General features: G+C 41.7%; 1 protein-coding gene across 3 annotated transcripts in view; it reads left to right on the top strand.

Moving 5' to 3' along the window:
• Positions 1-17,126, top strand: part of LOC111673578 (glutamate receptor 2-like) — an 80,920-nt gene extending 63,794 nt beyond the window's left edge. For 2 of the 3 annotated variants that reach the window (XM_023431381.2, XM_023431382.2), the window contains exon 19: positions 11,496-17,126. In XM_023431381.2, the coding sequence (XP_023287149.1) occupies positions 11,496-11,630 (135 nt within the window). In that variant the 3' untranslated portion in view covers positions 11,631-17,126. Of the gene's footprint in view, positions 1-2,509; positions 2,686-11,495 lie in introns of all 3 variants that reach the window. The other variant, XM_023431379.2, reaches the window with a different exon arrangement.
• Positions 17,127-18,410: the final 1,284 nt, after the last annotated feature.

The following is an 18,410-nucleotide window of genomic DNA, read 5'->3' as shown; positions in this document are numbered from 1 at the left end:
TTAGACAGCGCTCTCCACCACCATCATCATATGTTTATGAAGAATGGTTCATCCTCCAGGAGAGTTCAGAAACCTGGAGCAGTGAAGCTGTTCTGACCCAACACCTGACTGAGACATTTGATGTTGGTTTACCGAATTTCATCACAGCAACTCATAATGTGACTCAGTAGTGTGTATGGCCCAGCGTGCCTGTATACACTCCTGACAACATCTGGACATGCTGCTGATGAGTCGGTGGATGGTGTCCTGGAGGATCTCCTCTCAGACCTGGATCAGGGCATCAGTGAGCTCCTGGACAGTCTGTGGCGGTACTTGGTGCCGTACGATGGAGTTTCTGACAGTGTGGTCAGAAACATGTACACCAGTAGCCTGCTGGAGGTCATGTTGTAGGGCTCTGGCAGTGCTCCTCCTGTTCCTCCTCACACAGAGGAGCAGGTAGTGGTCCTGCTGCTGGGTTGATGCCCTTCTTCGGCCCTGTCCAGCTCTCCTCGTGTAACGGCTGGTCTCCTGGTATCTCCTCCATGCTCTTGAGACTGTGCTGGGAGACACAGCAAACCTTCTTGCGACCTCAGGTATGGATGTGCCATCCTGGAGGAGCTGGACTACCTGTGCAACCTGACAGGATGCAGGTACCGCCTCATGCTACCAGTAGTGACAAGGACACTAGCAAAATACAGAACTAGAGAAGAATCAGTCAGGAAGGATCAGGAGAGAGCAACTGTCTGTGGACACCACATGTAGAACCATTCCCTTTTTGGAGGTTGTCTTGCTTTTGCCTCTCCATTGCACATGGACAGATTGATATCCCTGGTTTAACTGACTTGGTGTTCTACTGTGATGATTAAGTGTTCCCTTTATTTTTTTGAGCAGTGTATATACATATGTATGAATGGAAAAGTTCCATTCATTTTTATGGGACAGTGATGGACAGTGGTTGTCAGCAGGCAGGAGAACCAGACAAAAACAGGTAAGTGAGGCTGAAAAGCTACAGACAGGAAGACTCAGAGACTGGCACAGAATTCAAAGGAAAAACTCTTTACCTACTGAAAGGTTCAGTACACAGGAGGACAGTCAGTGATACAAGCACAGGGGTAATAGACAAAGGCGAGGTCAGAAAAACTTACTAGGATCATTAAACCAGGAACATGAAACTCGAAGTAATTATGCCGGACTGCTGGACAGGTGAAATAACAAGAAGGTTGAGTGATTGAAAGAACTATGATGCCCTTTACTGTTTCAATGGTTGCAATTCATTTCATCAGCATCTAATTGAAACACCCACACATCTGGGCTTTCACAGGAAAAACCATAGAAAATCAGTTAATTCTCAGTCTTTATTTAATGTTTTATGAACCTGTGAGTACCTTTTACAGAACATCACATTTTCCTTAATCCTCTGAAAGAAAGATGATTCTGAGTTTTGTATGACTTCAAAATGATGTCAGTTATTTCAGGTTCAATGAAGGTCAATGAGCCTTCTCAGAAATGTAACAGCTGCTTGCAGAGGTACAACAGGAATATAACCTGGGATTATTATCAAACTCAGTAGACTCAGAGTGAAGTAAAAAGAGTTTGTGCACAGTGTGAGCTGCAGATCGGGGGGAGCTGGCACGGATGCAATGGTAGAGACTGCAGCCTCAATCTGTAGAAATACAATCCAACATCTTTTAATGACACTGACAAATGACACAAAAAAACATTTCACTAAGCTGATATTGGTCATTTATCACAGTCAAGTCCACTAACTAAACGTGTACTGTGCTGTGACCCATCTGCTGTCCTTGTGTCTTTGTGTCCTGGTGTTGGATATCTCAAATTGAGTCCATTGAATTATTTACTGCCCTGGAATCACATTTTTTGTGGTTGAGGATATTGGGTGTCCCAGTGGTACTGGGAGCTTTGTTGTTGGGGGCAGGAACCACTGGCTTGGTCTCCCATGGCAAATTGGTTCAGACTAGAATCAGTTTAAACACTTTAAGGAATAGGCCTCCTTGAAATACATCAACCTAACCCAGAATATCCGGACTAGACAATCCTCCTGAGCCATGCCTGGGTGCAGAGGTCACTTTTGAGGTCAGGTTTGTCATTGGGGTCCAATCAGGTTCATCTCAAAAGAGGGCCATCACCTGCGAAGACAAACACAGGTCTGGTGCGCTGCCAATGGCCTGGCAGGCAGAGGTGCTGAACAGCTGTCTCCGGGGATGTGGAATTTAAGAAGCAAGAAGTTTTTAGTAACATTTAGAAAACACAAAAGTTTTCATCCTTTGTCTTAGCTTGTAAAGCCTCACTGTGTAATTGTCATATTTTTATTCTCTCTGTCTCTCTGTCTCTCTTTCTCTCTCTCTCTCTCTCTGTCTCTCTCTCTCTCTCTCTCTCTCTCTCTCTGTCACCGGTTCTCACACTGTTGTTGTCACTTGAATCAGTAAGAGTCACACAGCTGAAGAGTTCATCATTGTTACATAAACACAACCATTATAGTAGTAACAATGACTTTATTTTTGTTATAAAGGTGGCAGCCAACACCTTGTCGTCCCCCCAGCACACAGGAAACTACACACACACTCTGTCTTCTCCTCAACATGCCCCCAACTTCAACCTGCTGTCCCCCAGCCACCAGCCAAACTACGCCACCTATAAAGAGGGCTACAACGTTTACGGCATTGAGAGCGTCAAGATCTAACACGGGTAGGAGAGTGATGATTGATGGCTACGACTTCCCTCACCTCACAGTCATAAATGATGTTGAGACAATTCACTTTTAATTGGTATTAAATACCATCAAACAATAACTGCATTCACATTATGGTGGTGCTCAGCAGCTTCAGTGGCAAACTGAATTTTCACTGATCAAAATGTTCACTCACCTCATTCTTCCTCTTTAACTCTTTACCTGTTGACTTAATGTGACTCACTGGTCACTGTCAGTCAAATGTCACCATCAATGAAACGTCATAGTCAAATAAACATCAGCGTCAATCAAACATCACGACAATCAAAGATAATAATAATATTAATAAAAATGATAATAATTATTATATTTATATAGCACCTTTAAAAACAGTTAGTTACAAAGTTACAAAGTGCTTTACAATAAAAAAAAGAAATGCAAATAATAATAAAATAATAAAAATCCAGACTAAAACTATAAAAACAACAGTCAATAAAAGGCCATGCGATAAAAGTGAGTCTTAAGAAAAGATTTAAAAGAAGATACAGTGTTTACCTGCCTGTCATCTGCAGGCAGGGAGTTGCAAATCCAAGGAGCCCGAACAGCAAAGGCTCGGTCACCATTGGTAACAAGTGGTGATTTTGAAACAGTGAGCAGGGCCCTGCTGGATGATCTCAGGCAGCGGTCAGGCTCATGGGGAGAATGCAGGTCATAGATATAGGGAGGAGCCAGACCATTCAAGGCTTTAAAAACAAGCAGTAAAATCTTGAAATCAATTCTGGAACTCACAGGTAACCAATGAAGGGCAGCCAGCATTGGTGTGAATTGGTCACTTCTCTTACTGCAAGTTAAAAGCCTGGCAGCAGCCTTCTGAATTAACTGCAGTCTTTGGATATTTCGTCTGCTGATACCTGAATAAAATGCGTTACAATAGTTCAATCTTGATAAGATAAAAGCATGTACGATCTTTTCAAAATCAGCAGACGAAAGGAATGATCTGATTTTAGCTAGGCGCCTCAGCTCCATATTTTGATATCTGCGAGGCAGGACAAGTTGCAGGGTGCCTCCCTGGAACCAGGCTTTATCAAGACGTACAACTGTGTGTCATCTGCATAGCATTGAAAATTAACATTATATCTATGCATGATTTTTCCCAGGGGTAGTATGTAAATGGTAAACAAGAGGGGGCCCAAAATCAACCCCTGGGTGACCCCACAAAACTGAGGTCAAGGAGAATTAAAATTGAGGTCAGGCAATTGTAGGCTGCAAGCAGTAAAGTCATTGGTGACCCAGACCAGAGCAGTCTCAGTGGAGGGAGCAGAAACCTGACTGAAATTTCTCAAAGTTTTCATTATTACTCATAAAAGAAAGTAGGAATGCAGTCTGAAGGGCGGGTAGATGATTTTGAAGGTTTAATGGAGCATTCAAGGGTTGACAGAGAGATTAAACTAAAGTGCGTTAGTGAGGAAGGTGGGCAGGAAGGCGGGCAGAGTCAGGGGAGAAGAGTGGAATGTGGAACAGCATTGTCTTGTGATCAGAGAAAGCAAAATTGATCAAATTCACATCATCCACACAGAGTGTACATGGTCAAGTGTGTGCCCTTTGTCATGGCTTGGCTATTTTACAAACTGGATGACACTAAAAGAATCCAAAAGTTTAATAAAATCTGAAATAAACGAAGAGGAACAGGTGCAACAAACTTGGCTATTAAAATCACCAAGGATAAGTACATATTGTGACATGATGACTGATAAAAGATCTGAAAATCAGGCCATTTATTCTTTAGAATAAAACTAAGATTCTCGAAAGTGGAGATGCAGCCAAGCAAGACTAGAGAACAGCTAAAAACATTTCTGCGTATCACTGCAAGTCCTCCCCTTGATAAAAGACTTATTAGCTTATTAGTAATCTTACATTAAGTAAACAGAACTGTGCTTTTTTAGTGGAGGGGCTGGACAAAGTGGTTTCAAGAGAGATGAGATTGTTTCTGTGTGGAATGTGATAAGATTTTTGTGCTCTGCTTGCTCAGCTCCAGCAGAACCTGCACTGTCAGGGATAGGGCTATGAAATATAGAGTCAAGATGAGGGGCAGGGTCTTGCTGAGTAAACCACCAATTGTGGCTAAAAAATTACGAGTCAGTTTTTTCTGTTCCCTTCCTATTAGGATGTAACCCAACATGTTTGAAAATGTCCCATTTGGTCCAAAAAGAATCAAAGTGATCAATAAAACACAGTCAAGTGGCAGTAGTAAAATTTTTCATCCACAGGTGCAGGCTAAAAACATGGCTAAAACATTAAAACATCAAACAACATAAAATTAGCCAGTAAATACCCCAATCCTGATTTCTTTAAGCATTTACGTCTATCAAAGAGTCTGTAAAACCTGGTTGCTAACAAGTGTCTAAATGAGACTACAGAGGTTGTCAGGGACGTTATACGTGATTACATTGAACATGAAAACTGATCTACTCACCAGTCCACCTTCACAGCCTCATTGTGTTTATACAAACTGTCACTAACTGAGTCAGAGGAAAGGCCTTTGTAGAAGAGGTCAGATCAAACTACAAGTTGAAGTTTTTGGTGGTGATGGTGAAGTCACGTGACCGTGGTGTAGTTGGTTTATAGCCCGACATTCTCAAATTCCTTTGGCTCTTAGCGGAGGGAACCAGGGTGATGATAAGTTCCGAGTTGGCCTACAAACATACATCATCCCTGCTCCAATTTGTTGGGCAAACATTTTATGGAACACTCATATCAAATGAAAACATGTAATAGTATTTAATGATATAACCTGTTTTGAAATGAAACCCACAAATGAACCTGTCACACCAGGATACTGATCAATCTGATTAATTAATATTCCTCTACATTGACTCCTTGCTAATTAACATCACAACAATGAGACAAATGTTGCCACTGAGGTCAGCTTGCTGAGCGATATGATGTACTGTGTATTCAGTGCATGATGTGAATGCAGAAATTGTCCTGGATAAACAGTGGTACCATGGAGACCATCAGAGTCTAGATTAACACTGAATATCTGGTCTAAACTGTATATGGCTGTGATATTCCTTTCCTCTGTTCACTCATTACCCAACAGCTTGCTCACTTCCTGCATCCCTATCCTCTTAGCACTCCTCCTACCCTCTCTGCACTCCTCTGTCCTCCTCTCCTTCCTTCATTCCCCTAATCCCCTCCCCACTCCTCTTCTTCTCACCCTCCACCTTTCTCTTTTTACTTTTTTCATCCCTGGTCCTCCGTACGTTCCCTGTTTTTTCCTATTCCTTTCTTACTTTCTAGCCAATCATCCTCTTTGATGGACCGACTCATTGGCCAATCACTCCCATCTATCTTAATGCCAGCTTTTCTGTAGGCAGCCCCATGACTTCATTTAAAAGATGGAGTGGTTTGGACTGGTAGCATCATCAAACACTGGACACCTTGGTGAGTGCACCACCACTGCATTACAGTGGTGGATATCACTGCTGCATTTCAGTTGACTTACTTGGTACAATGCATACAGTATGAGATATCACAGCCTGAGTGAAGACACCTCAAAGGCAGATGACCTGTGCTGACCTACTGTATGTCTGCACATTTATATTTCAGGCACCATAGTCATTGCTCAGTTCTTATGTTGTTCTCCTGGCTATGAACACCAAACCCAACAGAGTTAGCTCAGTGTTTTGTTAAGACTGGACCTGGCTCAGGATCAACTGAAATGTTGCAGTTCTTTTGTAGCAACAATGGCCTCATTTGGTTAGTTGGCTACTCACGGAGGACAGATTTTCAGGAACAATTATTCCGAATACTAGAATCATTTTTTAATCTCTGATTGGCTAGTTTACTTTTACACATACAGAACTACCCTGAAGAAGTGATAAAACTAAGGAGGCCAGAGTTTGATTTTTCTTTGCAACAAAGCATGTCCTGCTCTCCACTCAGAGAGGTTTGGCTGAGCCAGAGCTATGAACTGTGTCTGTGTCTTTGACACATGTATTTTCTGTTTTCTTTTTCTCTGTATTACGGGGTAGCTGAGGAACTGACATTGGAGCAGACATCAACAACTACTTACCAATGTCAGGGGGCCTGGTTATGGCCAGTATTTCCATGTAGATAGAGCTTGAAGAGTAGGTTTGGTCAAGCTGCCGGAGGTGCTCCTAGAATCTATTGACCGCCTTAACACAGTCTCCTAATCATAATTCCCTCTTTCTGCACACTAGTGTATATTTGCCTCAGGTCCTAGTTTGAGTGTGTTAAAAGTTTTTGAAGTAACCACAGTAACCAGTAACCAGTATTTGAAAAGCTCATCACCTTTCCAGTGTTTAGAACACAGCAGATTAAATAAACCAAATATAAGTAATAAGTCATCAGGAGTAGTGCTACTTCCCCACTTCTCTGCTACAGGTCAGTCAGCTCACAGTGAAGCTGGACTGAAGGACATTGCCTCTTCAGAGCTGAACAAAGGTTGTTAAAGCTGTAACTTTGACCCATGTTGCACCTGCAAGTGTTTCTCCTGGAAGAGCGCAGGATACACCTGTTGGTGTTAGCTCAGATGTGGGATCGTTTCAGTAGTTGATCTGTTTACCTCCAGGGAGGATTCCCACCACCCCCTGTTCTTTTCCATCACACACAACACATTCCTTTATGGGACAGGATGTTGGTGCTTGAGGCCCTTTGTTGTGTCTTTCATACAAGACTGCACTGCCCCCAGTTCTATTGCCCACAAAGACAGAAGACACATAACTAGGTTACTGTATCTGTAGTGTGCCTTTTAAGTTCCTAAGCTTTTGCCCACCCACTTTGTGTGCTGTGAGAGTGAGACCGCCATCAGTGTGTGGGTTTGTGCGCCCACATATTCATCTTTGTAGCCAGTGCAGCAAGAGGCAAAGACCTGTCAAAGCAGTGGCTTTCCCTTGGCTTGTAACAGCAGAACTTTACCATTACCTCCCTGTGTGACAGCACACCCAGCCTGGGGCAAGAGCAGCAACATGGGAGCTAAAAACCATATGAGTGATATTTGCCAGTTGGTTCTGCTTTGCCTCTTGCCCTACAATGCACCCACGTTGGAGATTTACCTCCAGATGGAATATATACAGTAAGTTCCATATGTGTTGTACCGAATGAATCAACTGAAAGGGAATGAAGAGATGAATGTATCTGCTTCCTGAAGGAGAGGAATGAGGTACACCAGCACACTGCCTCCTGACACAGTTGGGTTTGGTGAAGAGTGGATAAAACAATGAGAAGTGAAATTCAGAGGAAGCTAATAAGACTTTCCTCATATACACTCAGTGAGCACTTTATTAGGAACAGCACACTAACTATGGGTAGCTCCTCAGTTCTTCATGTCATGGATCAACCAGATGTTGAAACTTTCCTCTGAGACTCTGCTCCATGTTGACGTGACTGCATCACATCCATGCTGCCAATCTGCCGTTCTACCACATCCCAAAGGTGGATTCAGGTCTGGAGACTGGGGGGGGGGGGGGGGGGGGTTACTAAACTCCCTGTCATGTTGGTGAAACCAGTTTGAGACATGGAGCATTATCATGCTGGGACTCGTCATTAGAAGAGGGGGTCTTCAACTGTCCAGTGTTGATGAGTCTGTGTCCACTGCAGCCTCAGGTTTCTGGTCTTATTGACAGGAAGTGGAACCTGACTTGGTTTTCTGCTGTTGTAGGTTGGACATGTTGTTCACTCTGAAGCCTCTCTTTGCTCAGCACAGTTGTACAAAGTAGTTATCTGAGTGACCGTAGCCTTTCTGTCAGCTCCAGCCAGTCTGTCCATTCTCCTCTGACCTCTGACCTCTCTCATCAACACAGAGCAGCTGCTCACTGGTTGTTTTTGTTGTTGCTCCATTCTGAGTAAAAACTCTAGAGACTGTTGAGTATGAAATTAACAGGAGATCAGCAGTTTGACAAACACGTCTGACACCAACAATCATGTCACAGAGTCACTGAGTCACATTTGTCCTCATTAACTGAAGCTCCTCACCTGGATCTGCTGCCATGTGATTGGTTAATTGGAATACTGAAGGTGTACAGGTGTTCCTAATAAAGTGCTCAGTGAGTGTCTGTCATCACAGGTCTTTAGTTAGGCCACACAGAGACATGATATCCTGCACTATGTGTATTGTACCTTCTCTCCTTCAGTGAACAGAAGTTATTGTCATCACATTTTGTTTTGATGATGCTGTAGCAGCATCAGTCTCCATAGAAACAGATTCCGAACAAGGAGATGGGAGGAGCCTCCTGCCTCCAAGCCAGAGTTCATACTCCATACTGACACATACAAACACAAGCAAATAATCCTCCATTCATTCATTACATAATGCTACAGCGTGTCATGCTGCATTCAGTGGCTTCAGGAAGTTTTGTCATGGATTTTAAACAAATTATTCACATTTCTGTCTCTCTTTCTCTCTCTCACTTCCTCCTTCTCTCCATCATATACATACACATATTTATATTTATACATGTTCAACTTTATATTGTATAAACAGTATGAGCTAATGTGAATTTTATGGGAAAACAATGTTAATGGATAAAATAACCAGACAGGATTATTAATGATTATGAATTAAATACTTAAAAATCTACTTTAGTAGTATTTAGTATTTCTGTTGCAGGTACTATAGTACATTGATGTAATATTAAGCAGCTGTGTTCATTGATAAGCAACATTCCCCACATTGACCTTTGACCTCTGACTAATACCCCTTTCAGACAGCAGACAACTCTCCCTTTATCTCTCCCCGTCAGTTAAATGACGTTTAAACATCTGTATCACTGAATTATTTTCGGGCCCTGGTAGCAACAACACTTGACCACAGCTGGGCAGCCTCTGACCCCCGTCCAGCCCTGGTCAGGAGGAGGGTCATGGAGGCAGGTCAGCTGATAGATAGAACCCCATCGCAGGTTTGACCTGCGTCTTTGTGTCGGTCTGAACGGGGCAAAAGTGTCACAGCAAAGATCTCACTCTAAAGGTTTATGTAAATGAGGTTGTTCAGTCTTGATGAGACTTGAGTACAGGATCAAACCTCCACACTGTCAGACATGTGACGAGAGTCTAAACCACACAGGTCAGAGTGAAGAGGTCAGGTGGCCACAGTACAGTAATAAATAAGGAACACTTTGAATGTGAGCTGTGGAGGAGACAGTGTACAGATGTTTTAGGTTTATAAGGGAAATGTAAAGCTTGTGTGATTAACTGTTACATCACAGTTTTATACAATGACTCATTTGTTTTCACATGACGTCAACAATGTGTTAAAGGAACAGTTCAACAGTTTAGGAAAGTATCAGCTGTTAAATAAATCTAATTTGTGTGTTTTGTACAGAGGTGGAATCAGGATGTGGTAGTTAGACTAATGCACCTACCTAATTATTTAACGCTGCATCCACACTGATGGGTTTTCATCTTAAAATTAAATCCATCTCTGTGCAGATGAGTGTTTTAGCTCCATCCACACTGACACACCTGAAAACATGTCACATGACCGTTAAGGTACACTGAGCATGTGTGAGTCAGTGTAAACAGGAAGCAGATTGTCTACTCTGCAGTTGGTTTGTTAAATTAAAGACAAATGTAGCATTCAAATAGAGAATGTCACTGATCAACAGCTGCTAGCAAAGACAACAAGGTCAGTAACACTGTAATTCTTTATCATGTTGTATTCACCACTGGTAGTCCAGGCTGATGACAGCCAATCAGGAGGACCGTGGGTGTCCACATCGTCATTTCCCAGGGTCTCAGTTTTCAAAATAAAACTGGTCCAGCAGAGTTTCTGAAAATCTCTGTTTTAGAGGCTGAAAACTAGAATTGTGTGAATGTAGAAGAGTTTTAAATCTAACAGGTCTCAGTGTGGACGTCAGGAGGAAACAAACAGGAATCTAAAATAGTTATTTCAGTGGCTCTGCAGCACACAGAGACACTTTCTTTTCTTTTTTTTCAAACTTCATTTTTTTGGAGTTTTCACAAAGATATAAACAGAACAGCACATGACTACTGAAACAGACAAACACATGTACACAACCAAATATGGAAAGAAATCACAGTGGAGTCAATATTCATACAACTATTTTAATGAGGTGTTTCATAAGTCAGTGCTGTGTCCATTTGTTCCAGATCTTTTTAAACATATTCTCGCCGACTCTCAATTTGTCCATGATGAACATGTCTCTTCCTGACTTGGAGCATTTACATTAAACAGCTTTCTGACTTGCTGTGAGTAGAACCTTGGTCAGATTGAGCTCTTATCTCATCACAGGACCTTTAATGTTCCCGATACGTAACATCACAGGACACATTTGGAATTTCATATCTCTGAATATTTTAAGAACTGCATTAATATTTTACCAATATAGCCTTATCTTTGTGCTGTTGCAGCAGATGCATGAATGGTCAGACATCAGAGTCTTTTCCTTTTTTCAGATAGTCCCGAACAAAGTTCTCAGAGCAGACGCTTGTGTATGTGAACCTATATGCAGAACCAGTGATTTCAGTTTGACTGCTACGTTGGATTAAAACATATGAAACAGTACAAAAAGCTAATTATTCCAGTCTTTATGGCACATTTACAGCCTATAATGAAAAACAATATCATTTATTTATCTAGCATTAGTCATTTTGAATCCAGCCTTCCTAAAACCACAAGCTGCTGTTTTTACATTTCTGCTCCACATGAGATTCATATCCGTCTCCTGGCGTCATTCTCAGACAGGAAGAAAATAACACACTATCCTCAGGGTTAGCTCTCAGTTGTAGCAGCTGTCTCTCTGCTGTGATGATTCAAATGTGGTTAACATATTTTTCCCTTGTGCAGATGAAATTCACAGATGCAATGCGCTCCAAAGCTCGTCTGTCCATCACAGGATCGACCAGTGAGAATGGCCGTGTCCCGGTGGCTTACCTCCGTCCAGGATTACCCATGAGCCTCAGCATGACTGATCTCTCCTGACCACACCTGAGTCAGTGCCTTACAGCCAGTCCAGACACATAGTTCCTTCCCCTCTGAAAGTAAACGGAAACGCTTGTCATCTTCTTCAGTGACACATCACCATCACTGGAGCCGATCAGCCCTGATTTTCAATCTGGAGTTTAGCCAATCACATCTCTCTGAGGACTCCTGATCTCACTCTGTACATCTAGCCTAGAAAGACTGGACCAATGTCGTCCGCACACCACTTGGCTGTCAGGCGTCAGCAAAGACCTGCCCACCTATGGAGTGAATCTCTTGACCATCAGCGAGTGATGGCTGCTCATTTACAAATTCATGAAACACAAGCACAGGGGACAGTTTTCTAAACCAACATGCATCATTGTTTAGTAGATTTTTTGCCATGGAGGCTCATCTTGTATAGAATTATTAGGACAACAGTGATGCTGACGTTAACGCAATAACAGCATTAACCTGGGATGTGATCAGGAATCATGGGTATAAAGTGAGTGCAAGTGCTACGAACAAAAACTGACATCCTGAAAAATCACATCCATGAAATAATAGTAATTGTGATAGCAGATAATGATAATGATGTTATTATTCCTGATTGTTTTCCTTTTTCTGCCTGAAAATCCCTAATTAGTAGAGACTTTTACCAGACCCAAGAGATGCATGGACTGGCGCACGCACACACACACACACACACACACACACACTCACACACACACGCACACACACTATACACAGGGCTGGGCAGACAACAAGTGTGTATGTGTATGATTTTGAAATTTACGTTATTAGAAAATAATAAGGATTTCTGACTTTGGCGACACCTAGTGGTCACATCAAAAACACCAGACGAAATCACTGAGAGCCACTGGGTTAAAACAACACAGAGACTGCACAGTTTTCACTGGGATGGACTTGGATTTAGTCCCAGTCAGTATTTGTGGGTGAGAAAAGGATATTCAATCCTGGGAACCGCACTTTGACCCCTGGTGGTTCATAAGGGAAGTGTGAGGTGTAGGTCAGAGGAGGAGCTAGAAGGAGCACGCTGTCAGTAGAAGTTAACTGTAGTGACGTTGTAAGGTTACAGCCGACCTGGCATGAGTTAAAACACGAACACAACAGGTTCCACTAGTGGATCTGTTCACTTTCAGGTCAGTTTCAGGCCCTTTTACAGGTAAGGATTCAATTATTTTCCAATATGATCCTGACATGTTGTACGTGGACACACACCCACTCTTGTGCAATCAGGTAAAGAGACAGTGTAGCTGTACATTTGCCAGGTGAGTGAACGCTCTGTGATGGATGAAATGAAGCGACCAATGGGGATCAGTCAGAACCGACCTGAGCAGCGGCTAGGGGGGCAGAAACTGTAGTCATGGTCATGAATGGTTTCATCCCAAAAAACTACACCTGTGGCTGCTGTTTACACCATGGATCTGAATGATTTGCTAAAATCATAAATAGTTTTTATGTTCCGTTGATGTCACATGTCACATCGTGTTTTAGGCAAATGTTTAATGTGCTGGACCTGCAGCAGCAGTTTGCTTCCATACTGGACACACTGGATGTTGCCGCACTGCTCTGCATGGATACAAAATGATATCACATGCATTCACTGCTCATTCATTTACTGAACAGGGACAACACTAATAAATCCTGTTACACTGAATGCAGCAGATGTAATGCAGAAAGTATTTCATGATGTTCAGAACATTAGAGGGAAAAAGGTGCTGGACTTCTACAGAGTCAGTGAACCTGCGTATCTTGACCTTTGGTCTCTATTATCAGTCAAGCTCCAAAAACACACAGTCCTGCAGTTCCCATAATACAACAGTATTACTTCATATGCCCCTTTGTGACTGGTAAATCCCTACATCTATCAAACTCTCTCTGTGTTCCTGGTTTGTGGCACAGGCTATTAATATAGTAGTCCCGTCAAACCCATCATCTAACAGCTCACAGAAGTGTTTCTGATCCCTGTGGGGTGTTTGATGTTTGCAGGTCAGAGGAGCCTCATCTGACTTTACTCTCTGTTCAGACAGACGCCGCTCTCTTCCCTGACAGATTTTATGCTTCATGAGACCTTCGCAGTGTATTCAATCATCGGATGTCGAGGCTCTGGCACCTTTTAAATTATGCCTTTTCTATCCTGGAAAAACTAAAAAACCAGCTAATGTTTCAATTTTCTCTTTTCACAATCAGTTCAAATCTCACAGTAGAACTGACTTTATTCAAACCAGTACGACTGTTCGTGTTCATCCCCACTGTCTCTGAAACACCTTTAAAAGAACAATATGCATGTTTTTACTATTGCTACATAGCTAACGTTAGCACTAACTGCTGTTTACTCACCAGTCTAGAAGAAACATTATGAGTTCAGCATCAAACTTCAGCCCTTTACTCACCAACAGCTGTCTCCAGAGGTGGAAACAAACACCAATGTTAACTCTTGTTTTGTTTCTATTTCTTACTAGCTAGCTCTCTGATAGTGAGTCAAGATGATGTGGCTGCTCAGAGGACATATTGTAACCTCTTGTATTATAAGGACAATGATGGCTGAAGCTCATGTCAGGTGACATTACCTCCACCTGCTCCTGTCAAGAAACTACATTCAGCAGCAGAGACAACTTACATATCGGTCCTTTAAAGGATGTATAATGAACAACCTTATCATCACATTTAAATAAAACACTAAATCAGGGCCTTAGAATCTGAGTTCACTTCAGTTAAACGTTTGTGAAAATCTCCTGGCCTCATTAAAGAACAAAAGGGTCAGCAAGTAGATAACTGACTCAGAACATGATCAGTCAGAGATCTGAGCTGTGTCCCAGTTCAGGATCTCATCCTTTGAGGCTGCATCTGAAACCGAAGTTCACCTTATGGCTAGACTGTGTCATTTCAAAGAGTCCTTCTTTTCCTGGACCACGAAGGATCCAAGAGGTGGATCCTTTGTTGCCCAGTAATGAAAGCAAACACCACCACAGAGACTGAGGATTACACCCATAAATATAAGTATTGGTAAAAGTAAGTATTTCAGTTCAATTTACGTCAGTGACCCCTGAAATGGGACACAGCTATAGACAAATCCATCCAAGATTAAATGTTACGATTGGATGAACATATTTTGAAACTGTTAGATGAGACGATGTGACATCACTATGACATCACCAGGGTTATTTTTTTCTGACTTGACAACTCTCCTCCAGAGCCACAGGAGACATGACACCTGATTGATGGTGTGCCACTTTAAATACAGGTTTATATAAATTACTGCCCATCTCTGTCTATAGGTCAACACACTAACACAACAACACACACACACATGCACACACACACACACACATTCCTAATTACCTACAGTACATCAGTACTCACTGACACACATTATATCAGATACACACTTCTTTGTACGCACACATGCACACAGTGTTGTCATACGAGTTCAGAAAGCCAACCGGAAGATGTGCCAAACAGACTGAGAACCAATCAGAGCTCTCCATGCTCAGCCAATGGCAGCTGCTGATACTGAAACCTGAGCCAATAGGGAGCTCTCACTGCTGTGAGGTGGAGAAGAAACTGTGAACAAAAATATTTCTTTTAATAAAAATACTGCACTGATGATGATGATGATGATGAAGAGGAGGAGGAAGATGAGGATGAAGAGAACGTTTGCATGTCACTTTGAGTTTTTTCTTTCAGATGAACTTGTCAGCCTGAAGCTTTGTGCCTGGCTGCATTTTAGTGTTTAATAATGATAGTAATAATAATGATATTAACAATATTAATTGCAGTATAAATGTGGTTCTTGTTACGTATAGTGTATGCTTTTAAGAACTCAAGTCTGCTATTTTCTTTCACCAGGAAGCTGTTATTTGTGCTGCTAGTTAGAAGCTAGCTGGTTAGCTGACAAGCTTCTACAACATGATAAAGACGTGACAAACGCCAGGTAATGAGAAGCTGAAAATGTCAAGGTATCTGCTTCCATTTCCTCTCATGGATTCATATCAGTTTTGCAATGACCACATGTGGTAACTCTCATCGGATTTTCATGGTGTTACAATCAAGTTGAAATGATTTACCACAGAACGGCTCCCAGACACGTCAACCACTGAGAGAAATGTGCAAATGATCACTCTTCACTTTGCCTCTGGTACAATTTCATTTTCTATTAAATTCATCAATTTTGATCAAAATCTTGAGAGTTGTTTTTTCAACAGAGCAAATGAAGTCTTTGAAAAATGGGACACCCCAAAAATCTGCTACTGAAGCTCCTGTCAGACTGCATTTATCTCTCTGGGGAAATGTGAAGATTTTAATCCTGTCCAGAGTGACGTCTGCCTGTTTCTACTGTTTTATATACACATGTATCATTGGCTGGACCACAAAAGCAGGACCAGCCCTATGATCTCAACTGACTGACTGACTGACTGACTGACTGACTGACTGACTGACTGACTGACTGATCATATTTCCACCTCACTGAGTTGGAGTTTCTGGATCAAACAGGTTATATTAGGGGGTGTTTACAGCTGCAGTGTGAAAACTTTGCTAATTGTCTCTAGATTTGTCTCTAGAAGAGACTTTTTTCAAACAGACTGGGTATAAACCTGGTTCAGGTCTGGACCATGTGTAGATGGTGTCCAGGGACTTAGGGCTACACCTCTTGTTATAGGCAGTCTACCGAGCCGCTCTGGTTTCCCTGCTGCTCGGGAACTGCAGGGAAGAGGAGGAGCACTTCCAACACACTGAGCCTCTCCTCCATTACAGAAAATAAACTATTTTCATTACATGTATCATTATTACTAAAGGAGGCAGAGAGAGCAGGAGAGAGGGAGGGAGAGAGAGAAGTCATCAGTAACTGCTAAAGAAACTAGCAGATCTGAATAGCATGTAAAGAACAGAAACACCAGCAACAGCAAATGAGACAATACACTTAAGTTACAGGAAGTGAGTTTGTATTAACATGTAATGCAAAAACACCACTCAATTCTACAAATCAGACAGAGGCAGTTAGACATAAAGACCTGCCTCTAATAAAAGTCTGTTACGTTTTGGAGTTGAAGTGAATAAAGACCCAATTATTGTGGATCCCAGACGGAGGCTGTGCTCTGTGTGAGAGACATTGTGACCTCTAACTTTCTCTTTGAGTGATCATTGTACAGTAAATACAGTTGAAATCACAGCTCAGTTTGTCTTTGTCTTTCATTTATGTGTTTGTTGATTTTGTCAGACGACATCATGGTTATAGAACTAGGAATTGACCAGAGCTGGTCCGGACATATACAAGGTTTAGACCTGGTCTTGTTTTCATGAAGTCTGTGCAGCACCAATAAATGTTAAATGATTAAGAACTGTATAATCTCACAATAACTGTATTGTCTTTAACTTAAAGTGCAGGTATTTGATGTATAATTAAAAACAAAGGTCAGACAAAGTTCAACCTCACTGTAACACAGGTGGTCACACTTCAAATTAAAGCTAACTGGTGAACAAGTTCTAGAAGAACCTTTGGACTCCACAGTTTTCTCTCTTCTGTCCTGGTTGTGTCTAATGGAGCATGAAGTCATGAATTTCCCCTAGGGGATAAACTAAGTATCTATCTATCTATCTATCTATCTATCTATCTATCTATCTATCTATCTATCTATCTATCTATCTATCTATCTATCTATCTATCTATCTATCTATCTATCTATCTATCTATCTATCTATGCCCATGGCTCCACATGAAGGAGCTTGATAAAGATGGAGAGGGAGCAGGAGCATCAGCAGGAGACTCAACCTGAGGTGAGCAGGTACAGGTGGAGCCAGACGACCAATCACAGAAGACACAACCTAGTCAATGTTCTGCCTAAAAGTATTAATTTGGATTTGTAATTAATCACATTAGTGATGTTGAACAGGGGGCATTCAGTTTTGTTGTGTACTGCATATAAAATCCAGTCAGAGTGAAATCTGACTTTTGTAGGAATAAAGCTAAACTGATAGATGCTAAAATGCTAACACCAACATAGCCCCATTCTCCAGTCCAGTACCTGTAGCAGATGCTTTCCTCTAAGCTATCTTGGAACTTCTAGTTTTTAATACTCTGAGAGGATTCTCAGTGTCTTTTTTCTCTGATTTCTACATGGATTTATAAAGAGTTGGACATGGCCATCTGAGATAATAACATTCATGGTAAGTGTAGGTCACACTGAGGGGTATCAATTAGGCTTGGGCGATATCCAACATTTTATATCTCCATAACGTCGATCTCAAATATCAAGATATGATAATATTTTCACGGTGATGGAGGAGGAGGGGGTGATATAAATATATATTTTATGTTTTGTTTTCTTTATAATCCATAGTTATATTATTGCATTTTATGTTTCAGGTATACATGATGCTAAACTAAACAGCAGTTTATAGTTTTATTTGTCACATGCTAAGGTACAAGGTACAGTAACACCCTTTTTCCATCAAAATGATCAGATATAAGCTGGTTTTTTAAATGCAGGTAAACCCCACTAATAAAAGCCGATTAACACCTTTAGTTTGTCTTTCTGTTCGGACTGAGGACACACACAACTGCAAAGAGTGATGTAGTCACATGCACACACAGACGCAGTGGAAAGAGAGTGAGCTGCTAGCTGCTGTGCAAAAAAAAACGATCTGTCACATCTCATCCTCAGGTTGGTGCTCCTGTAAAAGTGTCGGAGCCTCCGTGTGAAATGCTTTGATCGCTGAGTGTGTATTTTTAAAACCTGTAAGCTGCAGCTCACTCAGTGACAGGTGTGTTTACAGTGT

The sequence above is a fragment of the Seriola lalandi genome, unplaced genomic scaffold (genome assembly GCF_002814215.2).
Source record: "Seriola lalandi dorsalis isolate HSWRI2012SDOR001 ecotype SW California unplaced genomic scaffold, Sedor1 jcf7180002054921, whole genome shotgun sequence".
NCBI classification, from domain to species: Eukaryota; Metazoa; Chordata; class Actinopteri; order Carangiformes; family Carangidae; genus Seriola; species Seriola lalandi.
This window is presented reverse-complemented; position numbering and strand designations above follow the sequence as displayed.